A 20,492-nucleotide genomic window follows, 5' to 3' on the forward strand; every position below is an offset into this window, starting at 1 on the left:
TTACGTAAATATCTTGTGTTATAAATCAAAATTTGAATTCATCCCCGCTTTTAACAGAACTCATCGAATCAGTAATAAATTATTGAATAAACCTAAAAGCTTCAGTTTATTAAATGTGAATTGGGCATCAAAATGAATTTCTTAACAAAATGTCTTGTAAACCTATGGAATCTTTGAGAGTAACCAAATGGCTTATACTAATAAATAAATATTCAAAGAATTTGTATCTTTATGATAGTTCTTAATAAGTGCTTTTGAACCCAATTGAACTATTAAAACTGACTATATAACGCCACAAATAACAAAAATTATTTGTGATAAGCTTATTGAATGCAGGGCATATCAAACCTTGTTTTTGGTTTGTAACACAAATAGAAAAATAAGCAGCTGAATTTTCAGACATCCGGGATTCCAATTCTATAACAACATTTTGATCTAGCCCTATTTCACAGAAACCGTAGCTTTTGTTAAGGCCTGTTTTAGCCTGGTTTAAACTGAAGATATGGTCTCGCCACTGCACGGTCTCTGCAAATATATAACCAAGTAAAAACGTTGATCAACCATAAGTTTGAACTCGATTGACAGGGACAGACTCATATTAACATTGTAAGTTCTTGTTTTTTTCTGTTTGGGATTCATTTGTTTTATAATGTAAGTCAGTAATTCCAAATTATGACCTATGTTTACCAGTAGGAGTTGAGTCATACGAAGTAAATTTTGTCGTCCTGGAGAACCAAAAATAAATGAAATGGAAATTCTGTAATATTTGGAAAGTCAGATTTGGGAAATACCCTTCTGAACCCTTGTGAAGTATTGTTGAAAACTTCAGCTATGCAGCTTTTCACTACCTCGAAAATTTTTTAAAACAAAGATAATGAAGCTTCTAGAAATGAGTAAGTTAGGGCCAGGGTTGTTTGTGAGATCGCACTTTTCTTTGCCTGCTCGTAGATCTAAAATACTCTGAATTTTCTACCCAGCTACAAAAATGGGTAAGATTCTAGTTAATTGACTTCTTGCTACCTCGGAAAGGGTTTAGGTTAGGAAAATGAAACTCAGGGATGGGTTTACAGGCTAAACTATGTCCCGGGAAGGTATTTAAAGTACCCACCTCCACTCTTTCTCCCTCTAGAGGGCCCTGAAATTTGCCTACATGACAGGTCTACCTACTGAAATTTTGACAAAACATTTTACCTTAATTTTTAGTTACTACTTGCTTTTTCTCTGCCTTTAGTTCTGAAAATGCAATTCCTGTTATTTGAGTATAATTTTGAGCCCAATCAATGTTTTTCAAAATTTAGGAAATGTGTTTGCATATCTTTAAAACCTTACAAAATGGAATTGAGCAATGTTGAAGATGAAAACAATTTTGTTGTACTTTAATTAAGCAGAAGATGTATTTTGCAAGGTTTCACTTTTATAACACATTTTTAAAGGTCATCAAAGCTCAGGGCCCTCTAGAGGGAGAAGGAGTGGAGGTGGGTACTTCAAAATACTTTCCCAGGACAAACTTCAGCCTGTAGACCCATCCCTGAAACTCATTTTCCTAACCTAAACCCTTTTTGAAATAGCAAGAAGTCAACTAGAATTTTACCAGACGCAAAATAAAAACTAACGACTAGAAATTATTCAGTATATAAGAGGGGCTGCCCTTTTCTCATCCCTCACTCTACACTAAGTTTGACTTTTTTCCATTTTTTTTTTTTTTTTAAAGAACTCTTGAAACACGAGGGTCATTAAATTTAAATGGGAAATATTTTTAATGAACTTAAGACTAGCAAGAGTGAAGGTTAAGGAAGGGGGATCCCCCTCATAAGGGATAATTATTTATCGTTTTAATTTTTCGGATTTTTTCAATTATTGAGAACAGGGCTATCCAATGTATTGATATTTCTTTTAGATCAAAATGGCACTTAACCCATGGTACGGAGGATTTGGTGGTATGACTGACCCATGGTCTGATCCATTTGGATTTGGTGGCTTCGGAGGTGGCATGGACCTTGATATTGACAGGCAAGTATCATTTCTAAGTTCTAATCCAATAAGGTATGTGAGTTGGCACGGAAATGCTTGTCTTAAATGCAGGGGGGCTATTTCTTATTTAGTCTGTAGCCAGAGATCGCCCACTTTACCGTGTGACATGCATAGGCAACTTCCACTGCACGGTCTCATCACCATGCATGGCACATTTATAACATGTTTAAAATGGATTAAAAAATTTAGGGGTGTAAACAGATCTTGGTTTTTAAAGATCTGTTTGAAGTGTTTTGAGGGGGTCCCTACTGTCAAGTCACGTTTACCAGGCGGTGGGAATTGTGCCAATAACAGGAACTGACACATCACAATCTATGACGATCTTGCTGGAAGCTACGCCAAGCGTTGTTGAACTGCGATGCACTTGGTGTCTGTAACGTACATAATGTGGCAGAAAGTGGGTACTCCTTCAGAATTTACCGTCAAATTAGTGGAAAACAGCACTAGTTGTAAACATTTCGTCCGTGTTGTATTAGATTTGGAATTGAGCTGATTTCTTAAGTTCGAATAAATTTTTTCAAGGGAAACTCCCCTTGAGGCGTTGATGTGGGAGACTAAGGTTTTAGCGATTTTTAAACACGATTATATTATCTATAGTCTTTCGAGACATTTTCTGTTTAACATTATTTTTTCAAAAATATTTTGTGAAGGTTTTCTGTTTGGAATTTTGAACTGGTCCCCATACGAGCATGTTTTCCAGTAAAGTTATAGACCCATAGAACCATTACATCATATTTTTTCACCCAGGCCCTGTTTATAGAAGGAGTTATCGCAGAAGCTTAAGAAGTGGCTAATTTAATTGAAAATAAACTTGCCTTTTTTAAAAGTAAAAATGATTAGAGGGTTATCAGCCCCTCCCCCACCCATTATTTCCTCAACATGTTGAATCGAAATTTGACATGAGCAATTTTTTTAGCATAGTCATTTTTTTCAGAGGGCACTGTCATTTCTAGGACAGGTAATTTTGAAATTAACGTAGAAAAACTAGTAATTTAAAAACAAATAGGCTACATCGTGAAGATAGGCCTCCACCGTGTGATCATGCCATGTGCTGTGCAACCCCGTTATTTGAGAAAGGATAACTCAATAATTTCTCAGAAAGAATTGCTTAATTGGGGTGCTTCAGATGGAAATTAAATAAAAAAAAGTTTTTTTAACTGAAAGTAAGGAGCGACATTAAAACGAACAGAAATTACTTCGTGTATGGAAGGGGCTGCTTCCTCATCAACGCCCCGCTCTTTACGCTAAAGTTTGACTCTCTCTTCTTTTTAAAACTTCTTCTTTTTAAAATTCTTCTTTTTAAAACATTCTATTACTTTTAGGGGGTGTTTCCCCTTATTTTCTAAAAAACGCAAATTTTCTCAGACTCGGTAACTTTTGATGGGTAAGACCTAAACTTGATGAAACTTATATATTTAAAATCAGCATTAAATTCCATTTTTTAGAGTTTTGGTTTCTATTGAGCCGGGTCGCTCCTTACTACAGTTCGTTACCACGAACTGTTTGAAAAATGCTAAGAACAAGGGGGAACACATTTCGACTACAGTTTTATGTTCGTTGGTTCTTCCAATGTATGAAAAGGCTTGTTGTTTAACCGCCAAAACAGAATATTAGAAATGGTTATATTTGCAGGCCCTTCCGGAGAAGAATGATGAGAAGAGGTCCAGATACCAGCAGGGCTTTAAAGGAGTTAGCTACTCCTGGGTCTTTGAGGGACACAGCTGATGAATTTCAAGTTCAGCTAGATGTTGGCCACTTTTTACCAAACGAAATTACAGTCAAGACAACCGACGATGATATTCTTGTCCATGGCAAACATGACGAGCGGTCTGATGAATATGGACACGTCCAAAGAGAGTGAGTCTTATCTTTTTTCTCCTTTCTTTTTTTTCTCTTAATACTTAGCTGTAGATCGTGTGCTCGAGTACTCTAAGATTACTTATCTGAGAAGCCTGATTATTTATCCGAATCGCTTCAAAAGACGTAAATGACGCCAGAGGCTGGTAGAAATACTACTTGAAACGGTCTGATCTTTTTTATGGCACTTGGTATTAACCAAGTGACAATAGCAATCGCAAATTCTGTCGGTCTGTCTGTTGGTCTGTCTGTCTGTCGGTCCCGGTTTTGCTACTTTAGGGACTTTAGGACCAGGTAAGCTAGGACGATGAAATTTGGCAAGCGTATCAGGGACCAGACAAGGTCAAATTAAAAAAAAATCTTAGAAAACACAGAGTGAAGGGATTGGGATGAAACTTGGTGGGAAAAATAAGCACAAGTCCCAGATACATGATTGACATAATCGGGACGGATTCGCTCTCTTTGGGGTAGTTGGGAGGGGGGAGTAATTCTGAAAAATTAGAAAAAATGAGGTATATAGTGATCGCAAATTCTATTATTGTATAGAGGTATATATTGAATGACATATAGTGATTGCAAATTCTGTTGGTCTTTCGGTCGGTCTGTCTATCTATCCCGGTTTTGCTACTTTAGGCACTTCCAGATAAGCTAGGACGATGAAATTTTTCAGGCGTATCAGAGATCAGACAGTATTAAATTAGAAATAGATGGTCGAATCCTTTCCCCGATTCGACCATCGGGGGGGGGGCGGTTAATTTGGAAAAATTAGAAAAATGAGGTATTTTTAACTTACGAACAAGTGATCGGATCCAAATGAAATTTGATATGTAGAAGGATATCGTGTCTTAGAGCTCTCATTTTAAATCCCGACTGGATCTGGTGACATTGGGGGGGGGGGGTTGGGAGGGGGAAACCTAAAACTTGGAAAACAGAGTGGAGGGATCGGGATGAAACTTGGTGGGAAAAATAAACACAAGTCCTAGATACATGATTGACATAAACGGAACGGGTCTGCTCTCTTTGGGGTAGTTGGGAGGGGGGTTATTTGTGAAATATTAGAAAAAATGATGTATTTTTAAATTACGAACGGGTGATCGGATCTCAATGAAATTTGATATTTAGAAGGATATCGTGTCTCAGAGCTCTTATTTTAAATCCCAACCGGATCTGGTGACATTGGGGGGAGTTTGGGGTGGGGGAACCTAAAATCATGGAAAACGCTTAGATTGGAGGGATCGGGATAAAAATTGGTGAGAAAAATAAGCAGAAGCATTAGATACGTGATTTACATAATTGGAACGGATCCGCTCTATTGGGGGGGGGGGGTTAATTCAGAAAAATTAGAAAAAATGACGTATTTTTAACTTACGAAGGAGTGATCGGATCTTATGAAATTTCATAATGAAATACATAATGAAATTTCATATTTAGAAGGACCTCGTGACTCAGATTTCTCATTTTAAATCTCAAACGGATCCAGCGTAATGAAGAGGGGGGCAGTTGAGGGGAACCCGAAATCTTAGAAAATACTTAAAGCGGTGATATCAGGATGAAACTGGATGGGAAGAATAGAAACCTGTCTAAGATACGCGACTGACATAACCGGATCGGATCTGCTCTTTCGTGGAGTTTGGGGGGGGAGTAATTTTGAAAATTGAGGTATGTAACTTACGAAAGGGTGACCAGATCTTAATGAAATTTGATATTTAGTAGGATCTTGAGCTTTCAAGCTCTAATTTTACATTCCAACCAGATCCTGTGACATTGGGGGGAGTTGGAGGGGGAAACCGGAATTCTTGAAAAACGTGAAAATTTGGGCATTTTTATTTTACGAATAGGTGATCGGATCTTAACGAAATTTGATATTTAGAAGGAATTCATGTCTCAGAGCTCTTTATTTCTAATTCCGACCAGATCTTTTGACATTGGGGGGATCTAGAGGGGGAATCGGGATGAAGCGGAGTGGAGGAATCGGGATGAAGCGGAGTGGAGGAATCGGGATGAAGCGGAGTGGAGGAATCGGGATGAAGCGGAGTGGAGGAATCGGGATGAAGCTTGGTGGATGGAATATATAAATATTCATTATGTCCATTAAAATGTCCATGACAGCGAATTTTCTGTCTCCTTACTCCTGGGATATTCTCCGGTGCAAATTATGACTACTTTTGCAGTTCTCCATTTTTGGGACGGTAAGCACATGAATGTAATCTTTTAATGCTAAAAAAAGTTAAAGAACTTGTCTCCCAGCAACACCCATATTAGGCTTAGTGCAAATGAAGCTAAAATAAGACATTAATTTCAACTCATCTGACACGTTATGGGATTCCCTGCTCCTTCCACTTTTATCAAATAGTTCGTGGTAAGGAACTAGTAAGGAGCGGCCAGGCCCAAAAGTAACCGACACTAAAAAACAAAATTTTGATACCCATAGTTACATCAAAAGATAAACATTTTAATTCTGATTTTGACTCTTGACTCCACTTTTTAAAATAGTAAAAAATTTAGCGTAAAGAGCGGGGTGTTGAGGAGGGAACAACCCCTTTCGTATACGGAGTAATTTCTGTTCGTTTTAAGCTTTAATGTCGCTCCTTACTTTTGGTTGAAAAAACTTAAGGTCAGTTAAAAAACTTTAATTTAACAAAGTAAGGATCCGAATGCAACCTTTTATATCATAGAATATCAACATCCATATTGCGCTCTTCTTGAAAACAACTCCTCCAAATAACGGGAGGTTAGGGGTAAATCTGTCTTGCTATGTGGGACCGGCTGACTATGTCCATATTGATATGTAGGACAGGCTGACTAATTTGGCCCATATTGTGAGGCTTCCGGTCATTCACGGAATGATCTGCGTCCTCCGACACTGAAATATATCATTCTTAAGATAGGAAAACTGATTTGGATATAAAAATATCGAATTTCCAACATCTTGTTAAGCAAAGCAGAGAACCTCTATGAAACACTTAGGAAGATTAAGCTTAAACTTGTTAAATTTACCCCCTCACACCATTTAAAGAAAAATAAGTAATAAGAATTAAAATAGGTGCAACATATGTTTGGCTTGTGGATTATTTGGCTTGTAGCCAACGCGAATGGATCATGGTGATGACTTATGCTAAAAAATTCATGACTGTTGGTCCAAGCCCTACTTTTTTACATTTATTATACATTATTTTGCAGATTTCGACGACGATACAGACTCCCAGAACATGTCAAACCAGAATCTGTGTCATCTACTTTGTCATCAGATGGTGTCTTAACTATCCATGCTCCGAAAACTGCTTTAAGCTCACCAACAGAACGTATCGTACCCATCACACCAGCGCCAGCTGTTGGAAGGATTGAAGGGGGAACTACAGGTACTACTACAGGCAGTACAGCTAGTTCAACTCCAGCAAGAACAACAAGATCAGGAGGTGCAGCTTAATCTGCATTCAATATATATTCAATGAATCTTCCGGTCTTTTTTCTTTGTACCTTTATTTTTTTGTCAATAAATCTGTATACGAGGCAATTGAAGATTGTTCCCTTCGCTTACCAAACAATATTCTCTTTATGCACGCACCTTACTTAAGCTGGTGTCTCACTTCGGAAGCACATCGTCAACTGGTGTGTTCAGCAACAAGAAATAATCCACCGATTTGCCTAGAAGCTACTAAATAAATTCACTTCACTGGGCTAAAAAAAACAATTTGAAACCTTTTCCTTTTTTTAAGCCGCATAGCCTAAATCTATTTGAACCAAATTTGACGATTTAGTGACTTCCGAATTTTGAACAGAACAAATACATGCTCAGAACGAAAAATCAAGTCAGTATATTGTTTCTCCCTGCCCCTTCGTATGGAAGGGGTGATCTAAAAATTTCGATTGTTTCAATCGAATTGGCTTCGGAGTGGGCTCCTTTGACCAATGGGGCAGCAGATTTTCTATCGGTGCCCCCTCCCAAACATTGATTCTGTATCCACTTCTGACATCACCCCCAAAGCTCCAAAGGCAGTGGTGCTTTATTGTGTAAACGACCTATTGCTCAGATAGTTTTTTAATAGAAAGGTCAGCCATTTTGGGGTTTGGTTGTCTGATTAGCTAGGATGAAAAACCACGTGATTCCACTATTCTTGACCCTTGTAGTTGCACTGAAGATTTTAGAAACTACCAAATCTCATGATTGGAACCAAAGTTTTTAGGTAAATAAACCTCCATTTATACTGTAGATCCCACGGACTTCTTGCTGTCCGGTTCTAAGCCGGCTTAAGTACTTCGGTGTAGACTTCAGAAGATGTATCGGTCCCGTCCTGCACTGGTATCCGAGCCATTGTTATTCCTGAGGCCAAAATAATTTCAATGATTTAAAGAATTTGAAAATTGTAACTTAGAATGTTACGACGTTAAAAAAAAAACCCATTGTTAAACAATATGATATTTTGACTCACGGATTCTGACGGTTTGAACTGGACTTATTAGGAATTCAAAAACTCATCCCAGGGGTTGGAAGCATGAAATTAGGTGGTATAAAATTTATTTACTCGGGCATGAATGATGGGGTAAATAGACAAGGAGTAGAACTCTTGATGACTAAGGAGGTTACTAAGTCTCGTTTAGGCTGGAAAGATATTAATAATAAAATACTAAATCACTCATTTTAAGACTAAAAGTACAGGGTACTGGCTATAGTAGTATATGCCCCTGTTGAACCGACTGACGGAGATACTAGTGACTAAGATGAATTTCAATTATAGTTACAGGAGCAGACAGGATCCCAGGTAGATATACGGTCTTTTACTAGGGAGATTTTAACACCCAGTTCGGGAGAAAGAGATAGATGGTATCCTAGCCTAGGTGTATTTGGTATAAGAAAATAAAATAGTAATGGCTACCAAGTACTGCAATTTTGTAGGTATAACAATATAGTTGTAAACAATACGGTGTCTGGTCATAAAATGGCCCATAAGTTAACATGGTATTTACATGATGGTAAGACAGCAAACCTTATTATGTCATTTGCAAACCGAAAACTGGCAGGACCAGTACAAGATATTAGGGTACATACGAGTGTTGTTATTGATGTTGTAAATAAAGATCTATATAGTTGTGTCTAGGGCTTATTTAAAGCTGAAATTTTGGAAGGGTAACTACCTCCCGGGCAGTTATGATGGTATTATCAAACAGTTCGTGGGGACGAACTGTAAGCAAGGAGCGACTCGGCTCAATAGTAGCCGAAACTCTAAGAAGCACAATTTTGATACAAATAGATGCAGTAAGAGAGTCGGATATTTATGCTGATTTTAAATATATAAGTTTCATCAAGTTTAGTTACTAAAGTTACCTACCCATCAAAAGTTACAAGAGAAAATTTGCTTTATTTTCGCAAAAAAGGGGGGAAACCCCTTAAAAGTCATAGGAACTTAATGAAAATTAAGATTTTCATTAAGATTTCATTTCTGATTTAATGAAAATCAGATTCAACGTATTAGAGAACCGTACTGTAGAGGCTTCAAGCTCGTATCGGCAAAATGTGGAATTTTGTATTTTTTTGCCAGAAGAAAGATGCGTGTTTAATTGGTCTTTTTTTTGTTTTTTTTTGTTTTTTGTTTTTTCCCAAGGGTGATTATATCGACCCAGTGGTGCAAAAATGTTGTGAGAGGGCTCGTTTGAATGGAAATTATAAGTTCTAATGTCCTTTTTAAGTGACTAAAAATTGGAGGGCAATTAAGCCCCCTTCCACGCTCCATTTTTTCCCAAAGTCACCGGATGAACATAGTCAAAAATTCTAATAGCTATGTCTTTGAGGACGACTTGATCGTCCAAAGTCCTCCCCAGGGGAAGGGCTGCAAGCTATTAACTTTGGTCATTGTTTGCATATAGTATTGGTTATTGGAAGTATACAGACATTTTCGGGAGGGGGGTTTTTTTCTGGTGGGGGTTCGAGGGGCTTCGAGGGTTACGTGGGAGAATCTTTCCACGGAGAAATTTTTCATGGGGAAGAGAATTTTCATGAAGGGTGTGCTGGATTTCTCAGCATTATTTAAAAAAACAATCAGAAATTAAATTTAAAAAAAAAGTTTTTACAACTGAAAGTAAGCAACAATATTAAAACTTAAAATGAACAGAAATTATTACGTATATGAGGGGTTCTCCCCCTCGTCAATTTCTCGGCGTATTTACGCTAAAGCATTTTTAGTAATGTCAAAGAGCTATTTACAGTAATTAAACGGCTTTTGGGATACAGGCATTCGTAAAGAATTGGAACAAAATCGAACTTTAGCGTAAAGAGCGAGGTATTGATGAGGGGGCAATCCTCTTCTTATTACGAATATAAGGGAGTTTCTTCCCCTCGTCAGTACCTCGCTCTTTACGCTAAAGTTAGAATTTTGTTAAATAATGGCCTATATAAACAATAATTTATTTGTGTTATTTTTTGGCCAATCCTTAGCATTTAATATTATCTTAAGCAGCTTCTTAACTATGTTTTTATGTGATAATAAACCAAAGATATCGTATCTTTTCGGGATGTGGTTGTTATTAAATAAAAAAAACACATTTTTTCAACCGAAAGTAAGGAACAACATTAAAACTTAAAACAAACAGAAACTATTACGTGTATGAGGGGGTTGCCTCCTTCTCGATACCTCACTCTTTACGCTAATGTTTGACTTTTTGTTCTAATTAATTAAGAATTACTCCTGACACACAAGGACCGTCTAATTAGAATAATAAGCTTTTTTCAAATTCACTAACATTTAGCGTAAAGAGCGAGGTACTGAGGAGGGGACAAGTCCCACATATACGTAATAACAACCAAAAAAAATCTGAGAAAACTGCGGTTCAAATAGTTGGTGGTAACGAACTGTAAGTAAGGAGCGACACGGCTCAATAGTAACCGAAACTCAGAAAAAGTTTTTTTTTAACTTTTTTTTCAGGTATATAAATTTCATTAAGTTTAGTCTTACCCATCAAAGGCTACGGACCTGAGAAAATTTTCATGATTTTCAAAGAAGGGAGAAGCATCCCCTAAAAGTCATGTGATCTTAATGAAAATCACACCATCAGGTTCAGCGTCTCAGAGAACCCCAAGGAACAGGTTTTAAGCTCCTATCTGCAAAAATGTGGAATTTTGTATTTTTGCCAGAAGAAAGATCACGGATGCGTGTTTATTTGTTGTTTTTTTCCCTGGGGTGATCGTATCAACCAAGCGGTACTAGAATATCAGAAGAAGGTTCATTCGAATCAAAATTAAAAGTTCTAGTGTTCTTTTTAAGTGACCATTAAAATCGGAGGGCAACTAGGCCATCTCCTCCGCCTCTTTTTTTCTCAAAATCGTCCGATCAAAATTTTGAGATAGCCACAATCTTCATCATAGTTAAGAGGCCCAATAACTATGCCTTTGGGTATTACATGACCCTCCCCTCCCCATCCCAGGGGCAAAGGTCTTTAAGTTATACAATTTGCTCATTGTTTACGCATAACATTGGGATGCATGCATACATTTTTGGGCGGGGGCGGGGCAAATTTTCTGCTGGGGGTTTTCCAAGGGAGAATTTTCCATTGGGAAGGGAAGTTTCCAAGGAGGGAACTTGTCAGGGGAAATTATAAATTGCGGGGATTTGCTAGAATTCTTATACAAAATTCTTTTATATGTCTTGCTTTCTGTTTTCCGTCTCAATTTAACGCGCAGAGAGGTCAAGAGTAATTGTCCTGGGTAAATTTTCACCGGGATTGAGGTGTTTAGAGGATTTTTCCATGGTGAGGGGGTTTCTCCGTGAAGGTGGGTTCAGGTTCCTGGTATTATTTAAAAGACGATCAGAAATTAAATTAGAAAAAAACAGTTTTTTATACTGAAAGTAAGGAGTGACATTAAAACTTATAACGACCAGAAGTTATTCCAGATATGAAAGGGACTGTCCCCTCCTCAGCGCCTCGCTCTTTACGCTAAAGTTTGACTCTTTCTCACAGCTCTAATTTTTAAAACAATAACAAACTTTAGCGTAAAGAGCGAGGTGTTGAGGAGGGGACAGACCCTTTCATATAGGGAAATAATTTCTGTTCGTTTTAAGTTTTAATGTCGCTCCTTACTTTCAGTAAAAATAACTGGTTTTTTTATTGCACTTTGTATTAACCATTTGACATATAGTGATCGCAAATTCTGTTGGTCTGTCGGTCGGTCTGTCTATCTATCCCGGTTTTGCTACTTTAGGCACTTCCAGATAAGCTAGGACGATGAAATTTTTCAGGCGTATCAGAGATCAGACAGTATTAAATTAGAAATAGATGGTCGAATCGTTTCCCCGATTCGACCATCGGGGGGGGGGACGGTTAATTTGGAAAAATTAGAAAAATGAGGTATTTTTAACTTACGAACAAGTGATCGGATCCAAATGAAATTTGATATATAGAAGGATATTGTATCTCAGAGCTTTTATTTTACAGGTCCGACCGGATCCGGTGACATTGGGAGGAGTTGGATGGGGAAACCTAAAATCTTGGAAAACGCTTGGAATGGAGGGATCGGGAAGAAACTTGGTGGGAAAAATAAGCATAAGTCCTAGATAAGAGATTGACATAATCGGAACGGATCCGCTCTCTTTGGGGGGGAGGGTTAATTCTAAAAATTAGAAAAATTAGGTATTTTTAACTTACGAAGGAGTGACCAGATCTTAATGAAATTCCATATTTAGAAAGACCTCGTAACTCAGATCTCTTATTTTAAATCCTGACCGGATCCAGTGTTATTGTGGGGAGTTGGGGCGGGGGAACCGAAAATCTCGGAAAAGACTTAGAGTGGAGAGATCAGGATGAAACTTGGTGGGAAGAATAAGCACAAGTCCAAGATACATGGCTGATATAATCGGACTGGATCCGCTCTCTTTGGGGCAGTTGGGGGGGGGATAATTCGAAAAAATTAGAAAAAATGAGGTACATTTGATATTTAGAAGGATCTTGTGCTTCAGAGCTCTTATTTTATTGATTTAGATCCGGTGACCGGGTCTAAATGAAATTTGATATTTAGAAGGAACTCATGTCTCAGAGCTCTTATTTTAAATTCTGACTGGATCTGGTGACATTGGGTGGAGTTGGAGGGGTATACCGGAAATGTTGGAAAACGCTTAGAGTGGAGAGATTGGGATGAAAGAGATGGGTAGAATGAGCAAATGTTGTAGATACATGATTGACGTAACTGGACTGGATCCGCTCTCTTTGGAAGAGTTAGGAGGGGGTCCAGTGCTTTGGTGAGTTTGGTGCTTCTAGACGTGCCAGGACGATGAAAATTGGTAGGCGTGTCAGGGACCGGCACAAATTGACTTGATAAAGTCTTTTTCCTGATTAGACCATCTGGGGGGAGGGTGAAATGAGAGGAAAAATTAGAAAAATGAGGTATTTTTAACTTACGAGTGGGTGATCGGATCTTAATGAATTTCGATTATTAGAAGTATCAGAGCTCGTGTCTCAGAGCTCTTATTATAAATCCCGACTGGCATTAAGCCTCTGATTTTCCTTTTAAATTAATCTATTTATTCTTAGAATTTTGCTAGAGCTCATGTCGTATGAGCTCTTGGCTCTTCCGGCCTTGTCAGAAGTCCCATATGAGCTCTTAGCTCTTGTTTATTTAATAAAACAATAAGGCTCCAGGTGTTGATATTGTTGTAAACGGGTTTCTTAAATATGGTGGCTCTGAGTTTAGAAATAAGCTACTGAAGATTTAGAAGCACGGTTTTAAAAAAAAGGAAGTACCTAGCGATTTTAGGAAAACCTTGATTAAACCGCTGTGTAAGAAAGGTGATAAGAGTGAATGTGGCAATTATTGAGGCATTAGTATGGCCTCTGTAGGTAGCAAATTACTTAGTAATATGATGCTTTTTAGAATGAGCGACGCTGTAGACAAAGTAATAAGAGAAGAACAATACGGTTTTAGAAAGGGTAGGTCCTTAATTCTATAGATTATGAGCAGTGGAACGAAAACAAAATATAGAAAAAACAACGACAAAATGGGCTATTAAACAGCTCTCTATGATGTTCCTGTGGGCTGCTAACAGTAGAGGAAAAACAGGAAAAAAATATGCTTTCAATGCAAAATATTGTGGCTGCAGCCTTTTTCCTTTTTTCAAGCGAAGGGACTATACGTTTCCTTTATGGGGTTTTCCTTTATCCTTTATGGGGTTTTCAGACAAGTCGGTTCTAATGGTTACTTTGTGTTTCCACCTGGCACCATTTTTAGGGGTTTCGGGCTTCTTGTTTTTACTATGGGACGTGTTCATCTCTTACTAGGGTGTAGCCAACGCTACAACCAGGATGTGAGTATATTTGACAGCAAAATGTAACTACTACTAAGATTTATGTCTGGGTATGCATGCATAAATAAAAAATTTTATCAGATGTAGCAAGATTTAATGCGTAAAATATGAAAAATACAAGTGTTGATGTATTAATACTCATTAGATTGGTCATTTGTATTTTTCTTCCTCCTATTTGATGATGACTGTACCGAATTTAATACACTAAAGATGATAGTTAACCGAATTTACAAGAATTCAATACGAAGAAAAATTTCAACTTCTTCCGAAAATTTTCAATATTCTTCCAAAAAGTTTCAAGTACCAAAAGTACCCTGTTCCTTGGCTATTCTGTAAACCAATATCTTCAAGGCATCCACTATCTTTACTAATAATACTAACTAGGTAAGCGAATCTACCCACTTTCTTAGACAACCTTCTCTAAGCAACTTAACCTTTCTAACATTAATTTCAAAATCCATTCTTCCATTCTCTACTCTCAAAACCTCAAATATTTTTTATTTATTTATTTATTTATTTTCTTTATTTCCCTCAAAAAATGAGGAGTACGCTACAATATAATATAAAGAAAAAACAACTGATAACACTTACAATCAAAACGTATCAAATATTGATCGAACACTTAAAAAAAAAAAAAAAAAAAAAAAAAAAAAAAAAAAAAAAAAAAAAAAAAAAAAACTTGCTAAATAGATTAGCCTATAAATCATGAAGAGCCAGAACTGTTACTAAAAAACGGAAATAAATTGTGGCCTAAAAGGCTAATTTTCACCCTATCTTCAAATGTTTTATATTTTTTCTTTATACAGACTACAGGATCCTTCACATTAAGCTTTAAAACAATCTCAGTGTTACTAAAAGAAAGGGGGAAACCAAATAAAAATTTACAAAATTTAAAATAAGCAACTTAGTGGGCGAAAGATCAGAAGGTCTGAAATTTCGGAAGAGGAGGGATGGAAACAATACGTGAGGCAGAGCAACAGCGCTATACATACGACCAAGGACGTCCCGACGGTAAAGACCCCGAAAACGAATTAAAAGACCAAATGCCTTGCGTAGTTTCATCTGAACATGCTGAACCAGGACTGGTTTGAAATCTCTTTTCGAAGCAGCATAAGGTATTCCCAAATAAGTGACTATTGGCGACAACTGAAAAATAACACCATTGCCGCAATCGAGAGTCGCCCTGACATTATCCTCTAAACAATTTACAACAAAAAATTGACATTTTTCAAAACTGATAGAAAGGCCCAAACCTTTTAAACAATTAATTAAAATATTAAAATTAGAAACAAGACTAGACTTGGACCGGCTTAGAAGGATAATGTCATCAGCATATGCAATGTAAGACAGATTTCGAGATAATGAAACAAACGAGCAGGAAAGAGAATTAAGGGCAGTAGCTAAACACGAATTGAATATATAAGGAGAAATAATTCCTCCTTGTCTAATTCCTCTACCCACTTGAATTAATTTGGACTGAGATGAAGACGAACTCGGACAGATACGGATCTTTAAACCAGAATACCAAGAGCGAAGGACTCGTATGACAGCTAGGGGCAATCCAGCATGGATTAAAGTGAGCAGAGCGGATGCATGAGAAATGTTATCAAAGGCCCCTTTGATATCAATCAAGAGGGCGTATAGCGGTTGACCAGAGATTCTCGCTTCTTCAATAACTTTGCTGAAAGATGCATGGGCATGGTCACATCCCAAACCTCTCTTGAAACCAACTTGATTAGAACCAGTGTCAAGAATTTCAAGAAGATCCTTCAAACACAACTCAAACACTTTCCCAATCATAGAACCCCTAGTAATTGGCCTCCAGGAGCTACAAGATGACAAGTCTTTTTTCCCGCTCTTAGGAATAGGCGTAACTATGCCAATATAGAATGACGATGGTACTAAACCAGTAGTAAGTAAAAGGTTGAAAAATGCCAGTAGAGTAATAAGAAAAGAAGAAGGAGCAAGTTTGAGGTGATTAGCAAATAAGCCATCATGATCCTTAGCCGACTGCGCCTTTAACGTTTTGATTGCTCCACGTAACATATCCTCAGAAATCCTGTAATCAGTTGAAAAATTCTTCAACCTTTCATCTAATTGCAACACAACACTGTTAGAATCGTACGAAGTCGACAACTTAGAAAAATAATTTTCCCACTCTTTTAGCGACGGTGTGGAATTAGTATCAGGCATGTTAATCCGCCTATTGCCTCGGAGAACATTCCAAAGGAGATTTTTGTCCTTGTCGTTATCAATGTTTGAAGAAGCTTCTTCTATGATCAGGTTATTATGACGACGGAGCTCTGCTTGGAATTCATCCTTTCTCTTTTTCATTAGCAAAAAAACTGGATGCGAGTCTCTTGGCTTACCGAGGGCCCGCCATTCCCAATACGCTTGTTTAGCCGCCTTATTAGAATTTACCAGAAAAGGATTGAGGCTCCAAAAAGGTTTCTGCGCGCCCAATCTTATCCTATTAGTAGGAAAAACTGCCGCAGCACCATACTTTAAGCAATGGATTAATTCAAAATAAAGACAATTAATAGTCAAAGAGGGATTACTATCCATTGAATCCAAACTATCAGGGATATAGACTTTATCAATTAAAGTCCCAACTCTTTCTTGGTAAAGCGGTCTAAAATTTGGATTCCAATCAACCCGATCAAAAAATTTAGGAAGCTTATTACCAGAAAAACGAACTGGGGAAGGACGAGAAGCCAAAGGGGGTATAAGGAACTGAAGCGGCATGTGGTCACTAACGGGGAAATCTTCGATTACAGTAACCACAGGCAAAGGATCACTTGGGTTAGAAGAAAAAACATGATCAATATTAGTTGTACTACCACTCCAATGAATATAAGTAAAATCCTGGGACTTCGGTAAAACAGAAAAATTAGGAAGACAAGAAGATAAAATTGTACCCCTTTCATTTGCTATATTTGGATCACAGTTAAAATCACCTAAAATATAAGTACGCAAATTTGACTGTAAACTAGAGACAAAACGACTAATATTAAAACAGCATTGAGTAAACGCATCAAAAGAAATATCATCATGGTAATCAGTCGGAAAATAACAATTAATTAAAACTACGTTTGAAAAACTACAAGCTAAAAAATTTGTATCAATTGCTAGAATAGCTGCATTAAGAGACTTGGGTAAAATAGTAGCTAAACCACCGGAGGGACGTCCACCAGTCGGTGTAGCGGGAACAGCAAAAATGTCATGCTCAGTGGACAGACTAGAAAGCAGATTCAACGAATGATCAAGGAGGTGGTGTTCCTGAAGACATAATAACGATGATTTTTCATTCAAAAAACTATGAAGTACAGGTAATTTCCCTAACACACCATTTGAATTAAAGGACGTAATACAAAGTAATACATTCATTTACAAAATTTCTTTAAAATCGGACACCTAAAGCTGTAAACTGGATGATCATTCGAGCCACAACTGGCGCATTTAACTGGCGCTTGACATGGGGAGTCTTTAGTCGAAATGTGATTACCGCTACATCGGGCACATTCGAAACATTCAGATTTACACTGATTTTGAACATGGTTAAAACTTTGACATTTAAAACAACGCCTAGGCTGAATACGATCACGTTCCACTCGGAAAATCTCATAACCGAATTTGATGCCATGTTTGATGTAAAAATGCAGGTATTCTTCTGTTTGAAAAATAACTCTTACAGTTTGCGATTTTCCTAGCCGGTTAAACTCGATTATACCCGGAAAGTCCAATGCGTAGGCACTAACATCAAAATCAATGTCCACACTCCTGATAATTCCAAAAAATCGCCGAGGCTTGGAAGTTATTATGCTTTCAGGAAAATTAACCTTTAGATCACAACTGAGCTTCGATGCATCTTGACATGGTACCGATACCATAACACTATCCTTAGTTGCTTTAACATAACGAATATTTGCACACCCTGTCTTATCAAATTCTTTCTTGCGGCAGACAGGATCCTTCAGTAGGAGAGTGGGTGGGTTTTTTATCACTATGGTCTCTAATGGGACAGTCTTTAGTGGGAGAGGCGGCCATTCATGGTGGGGCACAGTGGGGGGATTGAGATCAAGATCATTGCCAGGCGTTATTTTTTTCTCTAAATTAGATTCGATACGCTCAATAGAAGAAAGTGTTTTTTCAAGCTTTCGGGAATAGTCATAAACAAGTTTATCAAGCCGGACGCTGATGTCAGGCTTTAATACTGGACATTCATTAAAGCTCCGTGGGACGATTACAGGCCATATGAACTGTTTCGAATCAAGTTCTATGATAACACGCATTATGTCTGAGGCAGTAGTCTTTTCAGCTGTTTTTCCTCTCCTTTCTTGCAATCTACCAGCTTTACGACACAGACATGCGAGCAGCGTTTTTGCTACATTCAACTCCTCTAAACGATAGAATCCTGCCATTGCGTTAGATATTTCATCAACACTTATTCCTGCTTTCAACGAATCAAGAGCGAAGAATAATATCGAATTAACTACGACATGCGAAATTCCTGTCTGACACAAAAGTCTTATCAAAATCGCATGCATTGACTGGCTGGCTTGTGACGTCAGATATATTGTCACTTGCAATTATCTCAGTGGAATGTTTATTTGGTCTTGAAATAGACTGGATTGACAAGTCCACGCTTCGACTGCATGAATTTTCAGCTACAGAATTAGTATTAGCGGGAATGGATTTTTGACTGCTGATTATCGGGGATATACAGGGATTATTATTAGAGATGCAAGATTCATGTACTTCATCGTTATTTGAACAGATTAAGCAAATCCAATTCGGTTTTTCTTTACGCTCAATTGGGGAAATGCCTGCACACTGTGGGTGAAACATCTCGAGACATTTTGTGCATTGCAGGGTAATCCCCTTGCCACAAGATCGACCACAACCAGGACAAATAAATATTGACATTTCTCACTCCTTAGGTCTGGGGTTAAATAAGCAAGGCCAAAAAAATAAAATCGCCTTTAGCGCTCCATTAAGCTTATAATGCAATAGAATCCTTTATGTAGGTCAATAAGTATAGTAGGGATTATGCGTCACTATAATCCCTATTGCGAAATTTTGAGTTTCTTCACATAAAACTTACTGAATTAATAATGTCCATGCAATATCCAATTTAGATGTTGACACTTTGAACTCATAGATATGTTTATCTATGACACTAATGTTTTCTATGATATTCGAATATGTTTTCTATGATGTTCACAATTTGTTTTGAGGGTATTTAACCCCTTTTCCTGAAACTATAATTTCAAATACCAAAATTGTTCTTTTGGGTCCTTTAAGTGAATTTGATACATTTGAGTGAATTTCATCAATCCATTTACGAAAAATTAAGAGAGAAAATGGGTTTAACTTATATAAAGCAGTGGAAAGAAAACAAAATAATAAAAAACAAAGAAACATCAATTAATAATGCAAAATCCGTATATTTTGATTCCACATCCTGGAGCCTTTCTCAACGGAAAAAAAAACATTTTTTTTTAAATAAAACCATCTTAAAAGCGACAAACTAAACACGAAAGAAAGAAAACACACAGGAAAATTTGTTTGTTTTGTTTTTTAGTTGTCGTTTTTCTTTCTTTCTCCTGTGTGTTTAGTTTCTCGTTTTATAGGTGGTTTTATTTCAGAAGGCTATTTTTTTTAGAGTTTTTTTTTTCATTGAGAAAGGCTCTTGGACTTAGAGCCGAAATATTCGGATTCGTTTTATTATATAATGGTTAGTTGTTTGTTTTTTTCGTTACACTGCTTTATTTAAATCAAACCCGTTTTTTTCTCTTAGTTTTTAGTAAGTGGAAAGGCAGTGTGGTTTAAGAAATCATTCAAATTAGTTTATTGAATTGTTCCTTGAGGTACCTTACTAATTTTTTTTTCCAGCATTGCTGGTTAATAAGTTATGTTACTAATTAATGCCAGTAGTTAAAAAAATTAATGCCAGTAGTTAATAATGACAGAATCTGACATAACCAGATTAGAGGAGTAATTGTCCCCTCCATTTTGAAAATACCTGTGCTGGAATTTTGATTTTTTTTTTTAACTAACTAAAAAACTTTCTAAAAAGAGGTTTTTCAAAGAAAAGTAAAGGCCATATTAAACTTAAGATCAGTAGATACAAATAAATATTAAAATTCAAACTCAAAAAGACCAGAAATTAGTATTAAAAAATAAATGAAATCCAAAACGAACAGAAATTAAATAAGCAATCATAGCAAACAAACATACAAGAGACAGTAATATAAAGGAAAAAAATAGATCTTGAAACGAGTAGACCTTAAATTGAACATGCAAATAAAGCTTAAT

General features: G+C 37.0%; 1 protein-coding gene across 2 annotated transcripts; it reads left to right on the top strand.

The window, feature by feature from the left end:
- The first annotated feature begins 461 nt into the window (after positions 1-461).
- On the top strand, positions 462-7,402 carry LOC136038886 (alpha-crystallin A chain-like). 2 transcript variants are annotated; one of them, XM_065722354.1, is made up of 4 exons: positions 462-606; positions 1,898-2,010; positions 3,664-3,888; positions 7,069-7,402. In XM_065722354.1, the coding sequence occupies exons 2-4, from the start codon at positions 1,904-1,906 to the stop codon at positions 7,313-7,315; spliced, it is 579 nt and encodes a 192-aa protein (XP_065578426.1). In that variant the 5' UTR covers positions 462-606; positions 1,898-1,903; the 3' UTR covers positions 7,316-7,402. The 2 variants fall into 2 exon arrangements, with proteins under 2 accessions (XP_065578426.1, XP_065578427.1); XM_065722355.1 differs by lacking the exon at positions 462-606 and adding an exon at positions 629-651.
- Positions 7,403-20,492: the final 13,090 nt, after the last annotated feature.

Source organism: Artemia franciscana, chromosome 18 (assembly GCF_032884065.1).
Source record: "Artemia franciscana chromosome 18, ASM3288406v1, whole genome shotgun sequence".
NCBI classification, from domain to species: Eukaryota; Metazoa; Arthropoda; class Branchiopoda; order Anostraca; family Artemiidae; genus Artemia; species Artemia franciscana.

Coding starts and splice junctions, on each gene's coding strand:
- LOC136038886 (XM_065722354.1), top strand. CDS start 1,904: ATGGCACTTAACCCATGGTACGGAGGATTTGGTGGTATGACTGACCCA. Junction 2,011..3,663: donor ATGGACCTTGATATTGACAG/GCAAGTATCATT, acceptor TTATATTTGCAG/GCCCTTCCGGAGAAGAATGA. Junction 3,889..7,068: donor TATGGACACGTCCAAAGAGA/GTGAGTCTTATC, acceptor ATTATTTTGCAG/ATTTCGACGACGATACAGAC.